This window comes from Choloepus didactylus, chromosome 2 (genome assembly GCF_015220235.1).
Source record: "Choloepus didactylus isolate mChoDid1 chromosome 2, mChoDid1.pri, whole genome shotgun sequence".
Lineage (NCBI taxonomy): Eukaryota > Metazoa > Chordata > Mammalia > Pilosa > Megalonychidae > Choloepus > Choloepus didactylus.
Window position 1 is genome coordinate 180474529 of NC_051308.1, and position 15063 is coordinate 180489591.

General features: G+C 43.0%; 1 protein-coding gene across 4 annotated transcripts in view; it reads right to left on the minus strand.

Moving 5' to 3' along the window:
• Positions 1-13675, minus strand: part of AK4 (adenylate kinase 4) — a 103793-nt gene extending 90118 nt beyond the window's left edge. The window contains exons 1-2 of one of the 4 annotated variants that reach the window (XM_037827009.1): positions 13626-13675; positions 12750-13022 (exon numbers count right to left, since the gene is read on the minus strand). In XM_037827009.1, coding sequence (XP_037682937.1) covers positions 12750-12894 — 145 coding nt within the window. In that variant the 5' untranslated portion in view covers positions 12895-13022; positions 13626-13675. Of the gene's footprint in view, positions 1-4850; positions 6461-12112; positions 12682-12749; positions 13044-13625 lie in introns of those variants that run through there. The other 3 variants (XM_037827010.1, XM_037827012.1, XM_037827011.1) reach the window with 3 other exon arrangements.
• Positions 13676-15063: the final 1388 nt, after the last annotated feature.

A 15063-nucleotide genomic window follows, 5' to 3' on the forward strand; every position in this document is an offset into this window, starting at 1 on the left:
AAGACATAACACATTCATTTTTATGCAAAGTGTTTAGTCCCTAAGAGCCCTGAAAAAACTAAACAAAATTTTGAGCTCAGTGGAAAGAAGGTCTTGTATTTTCATCTTGCTCCAAAATAAATTCTTGATTTTTTTTTAAAACAAAGCCATTGAGGTTATGGAAGTTAAAAATCAATCTCCTCGCTAAACTTGCTTGTAACTGTGCCTAAGAGTCTCCCCCGAGTGCCTCTTTGTTGCTCAGATGTGGCCCTCTCTCTCTAGCTAAGCCAACTCGACAGGCGAATTCACTGCCTTCCCCTCTATGTGGGACCCGACTCCCAGGGGTATAAATCTCCCTGGCAACACAGGATATGACTCTCAGGGATGAACCTGGAGCCGGCATCATGGGATTGAGGACATCTTCTTGACCAAAAGGGGGAAGCAGAATGAAACAAAATAAAGTTTCAGTGGCTGAGAGATTTCAAATGGAATCAAGAGGTCACTCTCGTGGGCATTTTTATGCACTATATAGATATCTCTTTCTAGGTTTTAATGAATTGGAATAGCTAGAAGTAAATACCTGAAACTATCAAACTCCAACCCAGTGGCCTTGATTCTTGAAGATGATTGTGTAACAATGTAGCTTACAACAGGTGACAGTGTGATGGTGAAAACCTTGTGGATCACACTCTTTACCCAGTACATGGATGGATGAGTAGAAAAATGGGGACAGGGACTAAATGAAAAATGGGGTGGGATGGAGTGTATGATTTGGGTGTTCTTTTTTATTTTTGTTTTTTATTCTTATTTTTATTCTTTCTGGTATAAAGAAAATGTTCAAAAATGGATTGGGGTGATGAAGGCACAACTATATGATGGTACTGTGAACAGATGATTGTACACCATGGATGACTGGTATGTGAATATATCTCAATAACAATGAATTTTTAAAAAATCAATCTCCTCTTTGGCAAAACTAAACTATGCCCTGAGATGGTATTTATAGTCACCACTTAAGAAAATAGATAGCTTGTGTGCAAACTACATTGGTTATTCTTATCAAAATCTACTGGTGTCATGTAGACAAAAAAAAAAACAACAACACAGAATCAGTGAGCTACAAGTTATGAAAACAAAGCAAAGAAAATATTGAATCAGATATGACAGCAGCCCAATACATTAAAAATCCTTGAGGAAATCTTTCTAAACAGGTAAACTTAGAAAACTATCCATATTAACGATGACACAGTTTTTAAAAATAAATTATGGATTCAGGGAGTCTTCCAAGAGATGTATTTTTATTTGTACAAGGTTGGACATGGTAGAAGTTCAAGGAAAAGTGGGAGGACACCACAATTAATAGGGAGTTTAAACTCAGGGCTTATAGCCTCTGCCGGGTGGCCCACCATTCACCACATCCTATTCATTCCAGGCACAACATTCACTAAGGAAATTTTAAATAAAATCAAAATATTATGACTCCACAGAAGATGAGAACAAAAAATAGAGAGAAGCCTTGTACTTGCCAAGCATTTTACATAGCTGACTGGATCTCACCCTCCCAACAGCCCCATGTGGTAGATTCTTACAAACACGGAAATTGAGGTTAACTTCCCCCCAAGTTTACAAAGCCAGGAAGAGACTGAGCAGAGGTATGCCAGACTCCAAAGCCCATGGGCCAACTCCTACGCCTACCACATGCTATGCCAAAGCCTACTGCATACCATCACCTGGAAGAGGTTATGTTAAACTCAATATATCCCAAACTCATTATATCCTCCCCAATCCTGAAATTCTCTCCTTCACGTTAAATGGGACCACTTTGCCCCTAAACATGAAAGCTCAACATTCAAAGTGCTGCACTCAGCTCTGCCCTGGCCCTGCCCTGGCCCACCATTCCCATACAATTTCCCCCAAATCCTCTTCCTGCCATTATTTTACCCTAGACCTCATGAAACTTGTGACATTAACTTAGCTGAGCTCCAACGTCTCTCCACTCCAATCCATTCCATACTTTGCTATGAAATACAAATAGATCAGGTTACTAAAGGGTTTTAAGAAGGCACTGACTCCCCACAGCCTTCCTATTTATGGACTTAATCTGGAACTGCACGTAACTCCAAGGGATCTTTTCCATCTTCCTTGCCTATAATTCCTCAAACTGTAGGTTTCAGTCAAAGTATCCTTAACTTTAATCATCTACACCCAGACATGATCCCTCCATCAAAAAACAACCTACTCTCACTTTTAAACTGTCAATACCTTACACATCCTTCAAGTCCCAGTTTTAACGTCACCTCTCTCATAAAGCCCTCATTTACTCAATGAGAAGTAAAATAACTATTAAGCACTGACTGTATGTTAGACACCAGAAATACAGAAATGAACTCAATGAAAGTTTAAACCAAGTAATTCCACCATTCTTTCACAATTTTTTCTATTCTTTTTAATAGCACTCAGTATAATGTACCTTATAAAACAATACAATTGGGTACAAGTTTCGACTTGTGAATTCCTCGAGGGTAGAGACCCTTCTTTTTTTCTCTGTGAACAGATTGCTATTGGAATACATTAACTCAACAAGTGCTTACTGAAGTTTAAATTCTGCCTGTTTGTCTGTTGCTTCTGTAACAGCCTCTTACATTTTCTCCCTGGTTTTACTCTAAGAACCTCCAATCCACCTTCCAAATAGCCTGAGTGATCTATTCAAAATGCGAATCAGATGTCAGTACTATGTTTAAAACCAGTGGCTTCACCATGATTTGACAATGATTTCTTAGATATATCAAAAGCATAAGCAATTACAAAAAAAAAGATAAACCGGCCATCAAAATTAAAAAAAAAAATTGTAGAAAGGACACTATCAAGAAAGTATAAAGAGAACCCCAGAATAAGAGAAAATATTTTTAAATCATATATCTGATAAGGGACTGGTACCAGAATATAAAAGAATTCTTACAACTCAATGATAAAAAGACAAATAAGCCAATTTTAAAATAAGCAAAGGATGAGAATAAACATTTATCCAAAGAATGCATACAAACGGCCAATAAGCATAACAAAAAAGGCTCAACATTATTAGTCATTAGGGAAATGAAAATCAAAACCACAGTGAGAAACTACTTCACACCCACTAGGCTGGCTATAATCAAAAGGTCAGTCAATAACAAGTATTGACAAGGATGTGGAGAAATTGGAACCCTCTTCACTGCTGGTGGGAATGTAAAATGCTTCAAAAATGAACAAATGCATTGGAATGTACAGCTGCTTTGGAAAAGAATTTGGCATCTCATCAAAACGTTAAATACAGAATTCCCATATGATCCAGTAATTCTACTCTGAGGTTATGCCCCAGAGAAGTGAAAACATTTTGTCCACACAACCCAAGTGGCCATCAATAATGAATGAACAAACAAAATGTATATCCATACAACGGAATATTATTTGGCAATAAAAGAAATGAGGCACTGGTACAGGCTACAATAAGGGTGGACCCTGAAAACAAGTTAAGTGAAAGAAGCCAGACACCAAAAGTTAGATATTGTGATTCCATTCATGTGAAATGTCCAGAATAGGCAAAAAAAAAAAAAAAAAAAAAAAAAAGAAACAGAAACTACATTAGAGATCGCCAGGGGCTGGAGGGATAGGGAATGGGGGATGACTGCTAATGGGACCGGGTTTTCTTTCTGGGGCAATGAAATGTTCTGAAATGGGAGTGTTGCATAACTCAATAAAATATACTAAAAACTACTGACTTGTACACTTTAAAAGGGTGAACTGGATGGTATGCCAATTCTCTCTCAGTAAAAATGTTATAAAAAATAACAACAGAAACAATGGCTTCCCATCCAACTACAGAGGCCCTATGTCAGGCCTCTGCCTACCTTTCCAGCCTCCTCTCCTACCATCGAGTCCTCACCCACTGTGCTCCAGCAACACTGGCCCTCTCTCTTGCTTACCACATACTCACTCCTGCATTAGGGATTTTCCATGTGCTGTGCCCTTTGTCCCCAGATATTTACATGGCTGGCTCCTACCCTCATTCAGAGATCAACCCAATTGTCCCCTCCTCAGAGAAGCCTTCTCCAACTTCCCAATTTAGTCTTCCCATTACACTACTATTTTCATCACACTATCTTATTTTCTTCAGAGTACTTATATAACATATAAGGTACAAGGCATAAGCTATACAAATATTTTTATTTTTCTCTTGTCTCCTCTCCTCCCACAACAGGCTAGCAAAACATCTGTTGAATTGAACTGTCATTAATCAATTTAACATTCAAATGGAAAAAGACCGTATATGAAGTTATGAAATGGATCTTACAGGGAGGCAATGAAGAAAACCGAATTAGAGGTACAGATGTATATAACAGAAATTTCAGAGAAGAAAATAACCTATAGTTGCAACACCTGGGGAAAAGCTTCATGGAATTGATGAGACTGAAAATGGCCTACAACAGATTAACAGAAAGGCCATACAGGGGAAAGGAACATCTGAACAATGACCTCCCCCTTTGTCCATTACCTCAACACTTCACCCACACACATGTACCCCACCATGATACATGGGAACACAATGTGGAACCTAGACTTTGAACCCTATATTATAAGCACCTCAAGGGCAGACAACATGTTTTCCTTTTGCAAACATTTGTTGAATGACTAATGAAATGATAGCAAATCCAGACATTACTCCAGAGCACCACCATTGTGATGAAAAGCAATTTCTATCGCACCACAATTAAAGGTTTATATTTTAGACTTGTGGTCCTTCTGGCAAGATGGAAAGCAAATTCAGTGTTTCCTTTTTTCAGATTTTTTTTTTTTTTTTTTTTTTAGGAAACGAACAACAACAACAAACCATGTACCTTTAATCTTCCCATAAAGGGCCTGCTGAATCTCAGTCCACTTGGGGAGAACAAGGCTGGGTTGATCGCTCTGCTATCCACTGCTCCACTATGGCATTTACAAGACACAAGACATGAAGTAGAGAATTCACTAGTTATTTGGAGTTCTCAGATGGTAGCACAACATAATGGAAAGTTTAGTCCTGGTCCTGAAGTCCCAGGTTTGAATGCCAGTTTATCTATTTAACTAGCTGTTTGACCTAGGGCAAGTTACTTACCCTCTCTGAGGCCATTTCTTTATTTGAAAAATGATGTGATACCAACTGTTCTGTAGATTTGATGTGGACTAGAAATAATACGCATAAATTAGTTGGTCCAAGGCCTGGTACATGCTTGCTCCATTGCAATACCTGTTATGATGACCAAGTTACAAGAATTACAAAGTGCCAGGGTTACAGGTTGCTGGTGCCCAATAAGAAAGTGCTGAATACCAGAAAACAGTTGACTTCTAGCTGCTTGAGAATCTGATGAGTAGCCGTGACTTTGCATTATTTTGACACTATTAGTCTCAGGCTAAAGTAACAGATGCTTACTGTCAGAAATGTTGTTTAGCTATAACAAGAACTCTTAGAATCTGGAGGTGAGACTGTTAAAATATAACACCAGCCACCTGACTGAACTCCTGTACAAATGAGACCTTTTGTACTATGTCTTAAAGGCCAACCTGAGGACTAAACATCAAGTGGAGGGGGGAAAAGCACAGAGTAATATAAGTCTCTACTACCTACTCATGCATTTAAAAAAATAGCTTGCTAAAGGAAAATGGTTGTGATATCACATGATATCATACCCGAGGTACCTGATCACAGTGAATGTACAACATCCAAAACTTAACAAGTCCTTAACTCTTCTCACAAAATGGACCAAAGCACTGATTACTAAAGAGTGGACTAGCATAACATATCATTTAACAATTTACTTGGCAGATTTTAAAAGAAACTGGTAATTCATTCAATATGCCCTTCATAACAGGTGGATTTATAGCTAATAGTTTGGTGTCCAATTTACTGGTTTCAGGATCACTTGCCATCGCTTCAGTTCCAGAAACTTTTTGAAGTCAAAGTTTAAACGTTTTCAAAACTGTGATAACAGTAAATTTGCTTGTATCTTAGAGGAAAGTATAAGTAACAAAAGCTGAAAAAGTTGATGGGTAAATACTATAATAACTCTTTCCCTTGATAGTGTAAACAGAGATGAATAAGGGCTAATATGAAACTACAAAAGGTGTGTCCAAGCCATAAAAGCAATGATCTCTTATGGACCACAAACAAGCCCTACAAGAAGAGTTGCACATGTTTCTTGTGGCCTTACCACCCCATTTCCTCACCTGGTAGCTGGATTCATTTGTTAAAACTCAGCCCAGGAATCACCTCCTCTAAAAGGCCTTCCCTAAACTCTCCTCCTCCTAAACGCTGGATAAACTGCTCATACCCTACTATAGGACCAACACAGGCATTATCTTGAAGCCTTCATTACTTCTTTTGCACTTGTTGATTTGCCTGCCTCTCCCAATAAAGCAGCAGCTCCTTCAAGGAACAGACCTTGTTTTACCTCTCTGTACCCCATAAACCAACACTGCCTGACACTCAAACATTTGACAAAAGACATATTTAAAACAACACTCGGTGTAGCACACTTCGTATACCAAAGAACTGCACATAATTTAAATTCCCATCAGCAGGGGATGGGTTAAATAAGCAGAACTCAAAGTGTGGTTCAAGGATCCCTGAAGATCCATGAAATACTTGCAGGAGTCCACGAGATACCCGCTTCTTCAACTACTTACCTGCGTTAAGGCCAGATATTCTTCAAATACTTTAAACCAAATCTAGTTTTCTTCTATTAATCCAGATATTAAAGAGATTTGCAAAGGTGCCAAACAACACTATTCTTCTCATTAGGTTTTATTTTGGAACATATTTATGTTAAGACGTAATGGATTTGCTATTGTTATTTTTAAATGAATTAATAAATATTTTTTAAATTCCTCAGTTCTAATTTCTAATACGGTAAATATCTCTAAGTATAACCCACATAAACAAAAAGACTTTGAGGTTCTCAATAATTTTTAAAAGTGTTAAAAGGTACTGAGACCAAAATGTTCGCGAACAACTGGCTAAAGAGATTATGGTGCACTTGTGCAATAAGAGTATGTGGACATTTTTTAGAACAAATAACGAATGAGACAGATTGACACATGCTGACAGAAACCAACATCTGAAACCCTACCGCAAAGTTAAAAAAAAATATACAAAACAAAGAATAAATTTGTACACTTTTTAAAAGGGTCAATGCTATACATACATTTACGCTACGTACAAACTTCAGATGAACATCCAAGAAAAGTAAAAACTGGATGCCCCTGTAGAGAGGAACTGAGAAGCCAGGGGTGTGAATGAGAGAGACTTCCCACTCCATTCTCATCTGAAAATTTTACCATCTTCATGTATTACCTTTTCAAAAAAGAAAAAAATGGAATCAAAAAATTATATTGGAATAGTACATGGGTAATAAACTCACATTGAAGAACAGAATTTAATGACACTGAAAAATGTTAAATAATACATTGTTAAATAAAGCAAACAATTTTCAAAACAGTAATATAGAATATAACTCAAAATTTATATACATTTATATTTATGTGTACATATCCCTGAAAAACTGTCTGGTAGGATATACCATATATAAAAGGTTTTTTTTTCCCCCAATTAGTGGGGTCACAAGTGATTTTCTTCTTTATCCTTCTAGGCTTTCTAAATTTTTTATAAACTTACACATACTATTTCTATAATCAGAAAAACAAGGAAATATATGTATATTTGTATATCTATATGTATACTTAAAGAAAACATGTTAAGCCAAAAAATAAAGGAGCATCTATAAGCTACCTTTATACCAAGAACTTAACTGAATGTTTACCGCGCAGTTTAAAATTAAAACTCCTTTCTTCCCCTATGGTATTAAAAACTATGTATTTCTAGGAATCAATCCCAAGGAAAGTATATATATCCAATGGTTTACATACAATGATATTTGTATTATTAGAAGGCAAATAAAAATGCTCTACACAAGATTGGTTAGATGCACTCTAGTTCAGTTCTAAGGTACATTCTCCCCAGTGCCCGACCACAGCCTAGGACACATTGTGAAATGCTTTCTCTCCATCATCACCCCTCACACCCAACTCGTCATGTCCAGTCAGCTCTGCGTCCACACATTTCCTAAAGCCCTGCATTTCTCTCCTCCTCCACCATTACCACCCCCAGTCCAAGCCATGGTGTACTCTCTTCAACCCACTGATCTCCCTGGTAGCACTCTTGCTCACCTGGAGCCGATTCTCCCACAGAGCTTCCAAATGATCAACTTCTAGAAGGTAAATCCATTCACGTCGCTGTTCTATTTATAACCTTTCAGTGGTTTTCCAACACCCTTAGAATTAAACCCAATTCTTACCAGAGTCCTCAAGGCTCCACCTGATCTAATTCTCACTCATCTTCTAACCTGGCTGCCTTCTACATCCCTCTTGCTCACTAAGCTCCAACCATACTGCCTTTCTTTCTGTTCTTCAAGCAAGAAATGCTTGTTCCTTTGGCACTTGCTATTCCTTCTCCCAGAACACCCTGGTCCTAGATTGGCACATGCTCATTCCTTAGTGTTATCCGTCTCCCAGCGAGGCCTTCCCTACTCATATAACCTAGGACAGCCACCACAGCCCTCCTCACCAAGTTCCCTCACAACACCAATCTCTACCTAATACTCTGTACTTGCTTATCTTCTTCCTCTTGTAGCACCCTGTTGCCTCACCTCTCTCTGGACTATAAGCTCTGTGAACAAACAGACATTTGAGTAGATAATCAAAAAATATCTGGTGAATGAATGGAATATTACATAGACACTAAACGTGTTTCTGAAAAAGCTTTAAGAATAAAGAATGCTGCTCACAAGATATATCTGAGTAACAAGAAAAAAGATTAACAGATAATATATTCCCAAGTTTGTTTGGGAAGAGGAAGACAAATCCACAGAAAAGAAAAAATAACTTCTGTTAGCATTTGTGAGTGTCTGTGTGACATTAAGGGCAATGCTTTCTTTCTTCTTCATACAGTTTTTTCACATTTTCCAATTCTTCTATAAAGCAAGACTGATCAGAAAAGGCTTAAAAAAAAAAAATGACCACCCTGGAAGAATTCTCAAAGATTCAGGTGTCCATGCGGCTAAGGGCAGACTTACTGTCATGGAATGCTTTATTCAAGTAGCAGTAATGCTCTTCTATAAATGTGAAAACCCTCATAAAAAGAAACCAAAAAATAAAAGGGATGTGGAGTATCTGAAAAGATATCTCAAAACTGATCACACCCTTGACCTGGGATACATCCTAAATCTCAGCAGGTAAGAAAGGGGCTAGAGAATATTCTGTAAACTCTGTAATAAGCAAAGACCCTGAGTGATCTACAAAAAAAAAAGTTGCTTTAGATACATTTTTGAAGTCTGGCTCTCAACCTCTTTATTAGAACCTCTCTATCCTCCAATTCTCAGAAGTTTTCACCTAGTCTAGGACAGACACACATTTATACTTTCTGAGTAGCTAAAAGCTTGAGCCCTCTGAACTAGGTCATCTTTTCAGAGAAGGCTCAACCCATAGTCTAATTTGAAATGCTAGTCCAATCTGCAAAACTCCAGCAGGAGCTGCAGTTACTATTAATTAAGAGCAGAAACAGGTTTGGTCTTGAAAACCTTTTCTCTCATTCAAGTCCAGGATGCTTCCAAATGGAAACGTGCCAATTTTCCTACACTGTAGATTTAATACAGAATGTGATTTTTAAAAATTGCACTATTTGTCAAACTCCTTAAAACATGGTTTTCATATCCTTCAGAGGAAGTTTCAGTCACCCAATAAAAGGAGTTATCACTAAGTATCAGAATTTTTAATGCAAGTCACTTTACTGAGTGCCTATCCCCAACACAGACCCACGGAGAGAAAGACAGAAAGAAGTAATATTCCTTTGACAGAGTCTAGGACCCAGGCTCCTCGCAATCTAAAGATTTAACACGACTTACTTACTTTAATGTGCTAAAGAGAATGCAAGCCAAAGACTTGGGGTGGGTCTTCAAAAAACATATTTGATAAGCCTGAGCCTGCACTGCTCCAGGCAGCCTAGTAAGGGCCAATGGGTGACAGCTATAAGGAGGTTAATCTCAGACCTATATTAAACACAAATTTTTACCATAAATCAGAGCTGGTCAAACAGAATGGACTCTATCACATGAGGCTATTTGACTCCTTCTGGTGAAGACATACAATTTGTGACCCATACCTTCAAGATAGCCTTGGTGTCATTAAGCACTTGGCCAGATCCCTGTCCTCTCACTCTCTCAGCTGGAAGTGGTAGCACGGGAAGGCAGAGGGGCAATGTCTTGAACACTGCTCTAGAACACTGCTAGAATGCTGTCTGACACATGGCCGGTATTCAGTATCTATTGAATAAATTAGGTAAACATTTATTGCACTGCTTTATAATTGTATGTGGCAGCACCAACAGAATCATTAAGCTATGTGCAGGTAAGGGAAGACTTCCCTGCAGCAATCACATCTGAGCGGCCCTTCCCTCCAGGAACAGCTTTTCACCAGGCAGTGACAGCAGAAGGATGAAAACCATGTAGAAAAGAGAATGCATCCGATCAACAGATGGCCTGAGTTCCCTTCCTATTAAAATTCCTACGAAGGTTCTATTTCCTGGGGGTTTGCTGGGTGTCATTATCTCCTCAAATTTTCTACTTTATTAAAGGGTACATACAGATGGGGTGGTTGTGCTTCTCCACCAGGAAATTAGCTAAGAGCAAACAGGTAACAGAAAAATAAATACTGTGGAATGTTTTCTTATTTACAGAGAGTGAGACTAAATAAGATTCTTACTCAGACTTTCTGAGAGAGAAAAATCTGAGAACTACTCCAAGTCCACTAGAAATAGGCCACTTAAAAAAAAATGGCTGTCTTTTGTCTCCAGTTTTAAACTGGCCCATGCAAAAGCTACTTAATTCCCAAAAGAAAAAGAAAATGAGATAATTTCAGCATTTCGCAGTCACTTCTTACTCCAGAGGGAACTGGGGGGTGGGGGGATGGAGGGGGACACTTGAAAGAGAACTGAAACTAAAATTCAGAACAGAGGAAAGTTAAAATGAAAAAAAAAAAAAAAAAAAAAAAAAACAGCAAGCAGAAAGTTTTCAAAACCCCTAAGAAAGTGAGAAAAAAGCCACTTTCCATCATATTCTCTTTAAAAATGGAAAGGGCCACTAGTCCAGTCCCAGAAAGGACACAGCCAAGCCCTTTATGCCAGAAGAAAAATCACCAAGTCAGGTATAGAGAATGTTATGAAACTGGCTCTATCTCACCCTAGCTGTTCCCTTCCCTCACCTCTCCACCTAAATACAAAACCCTTAAGCTGGCCAATGGTCCCTCTCCCACTTTTCTCTCCTCAAACCACATACCAAACAGGAAGAATAAAATGCATTTAAATGTGGGATTAAAATTAAAATAGGCCCACGTTAGGTAACAGAACCCATAAAAGAAAATTCAAGTAAAATCTGGTACACATAACTCTTCCTTCCTTCTGAGAGACTAGGGGGTCTGGAGAAAAAGAATATAAGCTTGATTGTCAACCTGCTTAGGAGATGATGAATCAAACTCTGCATTTGAGATACTTAGTTCCTTGCTTTTAAGCTTTTCTTCTATTTTCCAGCATAGTCCTCCACCCACTTCTTGAAAAGGAGTCTGTACTTCTGAAATGAAGATGCCTGGATAATTAGCCCACAATGGGCAATAACCAACTTGGACACCGGGTGAGACCAGTAACGGCATTAAAGCACTCCATTTGCATTAAGTTTTCATAAAGGAGTTGCTAATTATAAGCATCTGCAGCCCAGAAAGGTAATGTACCTCGCAGCAGCACAACCGCTTCTTCTCACCTTTTAATGCCAATTCATTGAGAACTGGTGTAAACGTGGATTAAGGTGGGGAGGGGAGAAAGGACGCATTGCACATTGTCAGACTAAGAGACATCTTAAGTCTGAAGATCTATAACCCCAACTTCACCATGCAAGCCAAGGGAGGCATTCTCCAGAAACCATTGCCAGAGATGCTGTTTCAAATGTAATGTATCAGAACGAATCTCCTAACGGGCAGGCCCTGGCTTGGGGAGGAGGGGCGATCGGTGGTGAGAGTTTACCTTAGAAGGTGGCAGCGAACAGACAGGCCTTTCAGAGCCACCCGGGACTCTGTCCCGGAGGCCCGAGGAGGCGCCGAAGGGCTGGAGAGGCGCGCGGCTGCGAGTCCCCGGGCGCCACAGGTTCCCCCGCGCGCGGTCGGGCCGGGCTCCACAGGTGGGCGGCGCTCGGCCCAGTGGACTCCGGCAAGAGGAGGGAGCGCCGCGGTTCACCGGGGGACGCGGAGCCCGGGAGTGCAAATGGGCCACCGGGTGGCTTTGCCGTAAGGAGATAGCATGAGAGGGAAGCTCTGGGTTTTGAGCTCCCTGGTACTCGTTCCCTCGGCTGGATAGTTACCGGCTTTTTTCCAAGACAGGAGCCCGGGGAAAGCGGTGGGGGTGGGAGAGGAGCCGCGTGCACCTCCCACTGGCCTCCCCGAGAACCTTGTCCTCCTCCCGCGGCGCGGTTAACCCGCACCGCCGCAAGCCACGGGCCGGACGACTGCATGCGCCTCTGCACGTACGTGCTGCACGACCACACGCGGGCGGGGGAAGGGCGCTCGAGGACGGGAGGAGACCTGGCCCCTCTCAAGCTGCTGTTTCTCTCCCCGGCCTGTCCCGATCTCGCTTCGGCCCACCCCTCACCTCCTTGGCCCCTCACCCGTGTTCGCCTTGATGTTCTCCCGCAAGAAGTGGCCGCTGGAGAGATGCTGGAAGCCGAAGTTCTGGGCGATCCTCTGGCACACGGTGCCCTTGCCCGAGCCGGGCGGCCCCAGGATGACCGCGCGCAGGAGTTTGGAAGCCATTGCCTTCGCGAGGAGCGGGGCGACCAAACAGGCAACTCAGACACGACCCGGGAGGGAACCTGGGAACTTTGTTTCTTCTTTCCCTGCCCCTGGCACCCTCGGCTAGCGCGTGAACTGGCCGGCCGCCCCTGCAGGGGAACGAGAGACTTTTGAGACAATCCCTCCCCTCAGCCCAGCGCCCCGGCAGACTCTTAAGGCGGAGTAACGCGCCACGCTACACCTCCCCGCCCTCCTCCACCTCCTCGCCCCCACGCAGCGATTCTGGAGCACTCCAGAGCCCCCGCCCCTGGCGCGGTCAGCCTTCGGGAATTAGCGCTCAGCCCAGCCAGTCCCCCTTGGATCCTATCTTCTATCTCGCTCTCCACGCCGCGTCTGAGGAGGGGACCGGGAGGCCAGGCATCCCTACGCCAGTCTCCGCCGAGTCGGCGACGCCGAGATAGGGGGTGACTTGAAGTGCGCAACCCACCACCCCAAGCACCGGCCCACCGGCTGAGCTCCCGCACGTGGGCAGCGTTTAGTTCGCGCTTCGGCCCCTCCCTAGCGGCTGTCACATCCCCCGGATTCGCAGCGGCCGCCGCTGTCCGCCAGCGGAGCGGACCCGGAGGGGCCAGGCAGACGGCCCCGCGCCCACCTCCGCCGAGGGTTGTCAAGATGCTCTCCCCGGCCGCAGGGCTCGCGAGGAGCCCGAGCTCGGCGCCTCCTCCACAAAGAACAGTCAAATAAACACACACCTCAGCTGGGAAGCAGTGTTCCGAGTGGCCTCCAGCCCGGATCCTGCTGGGCGGCGCCGTCTCCGCCCGCCCCCACTCCGAGCCCCTGCCGGCCGCGCGGGACTCGAGCCTTACGTAAGCCGGGGAGACCGGCTCCACGCGAGCCGCCGGCGGGCGCCCCCTCCCCTTCCCGCCGCTCTGCTCCTCACCCCGCCTTCCTGGATCCACTTGCTCCCCAGGACCCCGTGGGGTCTGTGGGGGCGAAGAGTGGTGAAGAAGATGGAAGGGACAGAACCCACCCCCACGCTCCATTTTTGTGTGTGGTCGCTAGGGACCAGGTCTGCTGTTACGGAGAAGGAAAAATACTTGTTGAACTCCTACTGTGCGTCAAGTTTGGGGCTATGTGATTTCATTATGCAACCTTTCACAGTAGGGTATTTACAGATTATGAAATGAGGCTTGGAGAGTGGTCACTCATTCGTTGATTTGTTCGTTCAACAAATGTTTATTGAGTGCCTACTATGTGTGAGCCGCTGTTCCAGTTGCTTAGGATGAACAACCGAGAAGGAATCCTGCCCTCCTGCCCTCGTGGGACTCCAAAGGCCTGCTGTTTGGGGGAAGAGGGAAGGAGGCAGCGGACACTGCACTCAGGACCTTATGGCCAACTGATTCCAGATCTCCAGCGTCCAGATGTTAGACCTAAGCCTACAACTCATCAGCTCCGATCGGGAGCTCCATCTCCTACCCCCTCCTATGCATATCCCAATCTGTATTCTCTTAAATCTGTTCCCACCCCACCCGCGGCCCTCTTTTCCTACCCCAACTAGTACGATAACCACCCATAGGTCTCTTGCTTCCGCTGCAGTCCATCTTCCATACTGATGCTGGAAACGTTGCTAAAGTGCAAATCAACTTCTATTTTCCTGCCTCAGGTATTATCTTCACTTCAGAATAAAGTCAAAAATCTTCAGCAGGAGCCCACAGGTGCCTTATATACACCTTTGCATTTCACCTGCCCTCTCCTCTGCCCTCCTGCAGGCCTCCTGCCTTTAGGGAAATCCGGTGTGGAGTTCTAAGCACACCTACCATGACTCAGAGACGTGGAGAAACACAGTGCAGAGAAGACAATGTGGAAAAGATCATCCTCTACATTCCTGGGGGCTCTGTCTGTGTTGCAGGGAGGGTGGCAGAGCCTGACAGAGTACCCGGCTGCCCAGCCACTCTCCCCCATTCACTGCCTCCTCCTCACACAGAACTGGCCAGATAGGGCCTAATCTCTGGCTACCTGGCAGCACACCCAGGCCAGCATTTGTTCCATAAGCAATTCCATCTGATTGTCAAGTCCCCAGGCAAGATAAGGCAGACTCCAACTCTAAACTGTCTCAAAGACTGTGCTGTAGACATCAGATTTTATACTGAGCTCCTTCAGCCTCCATCTGGGAACAAAGAAGGAGAAGAG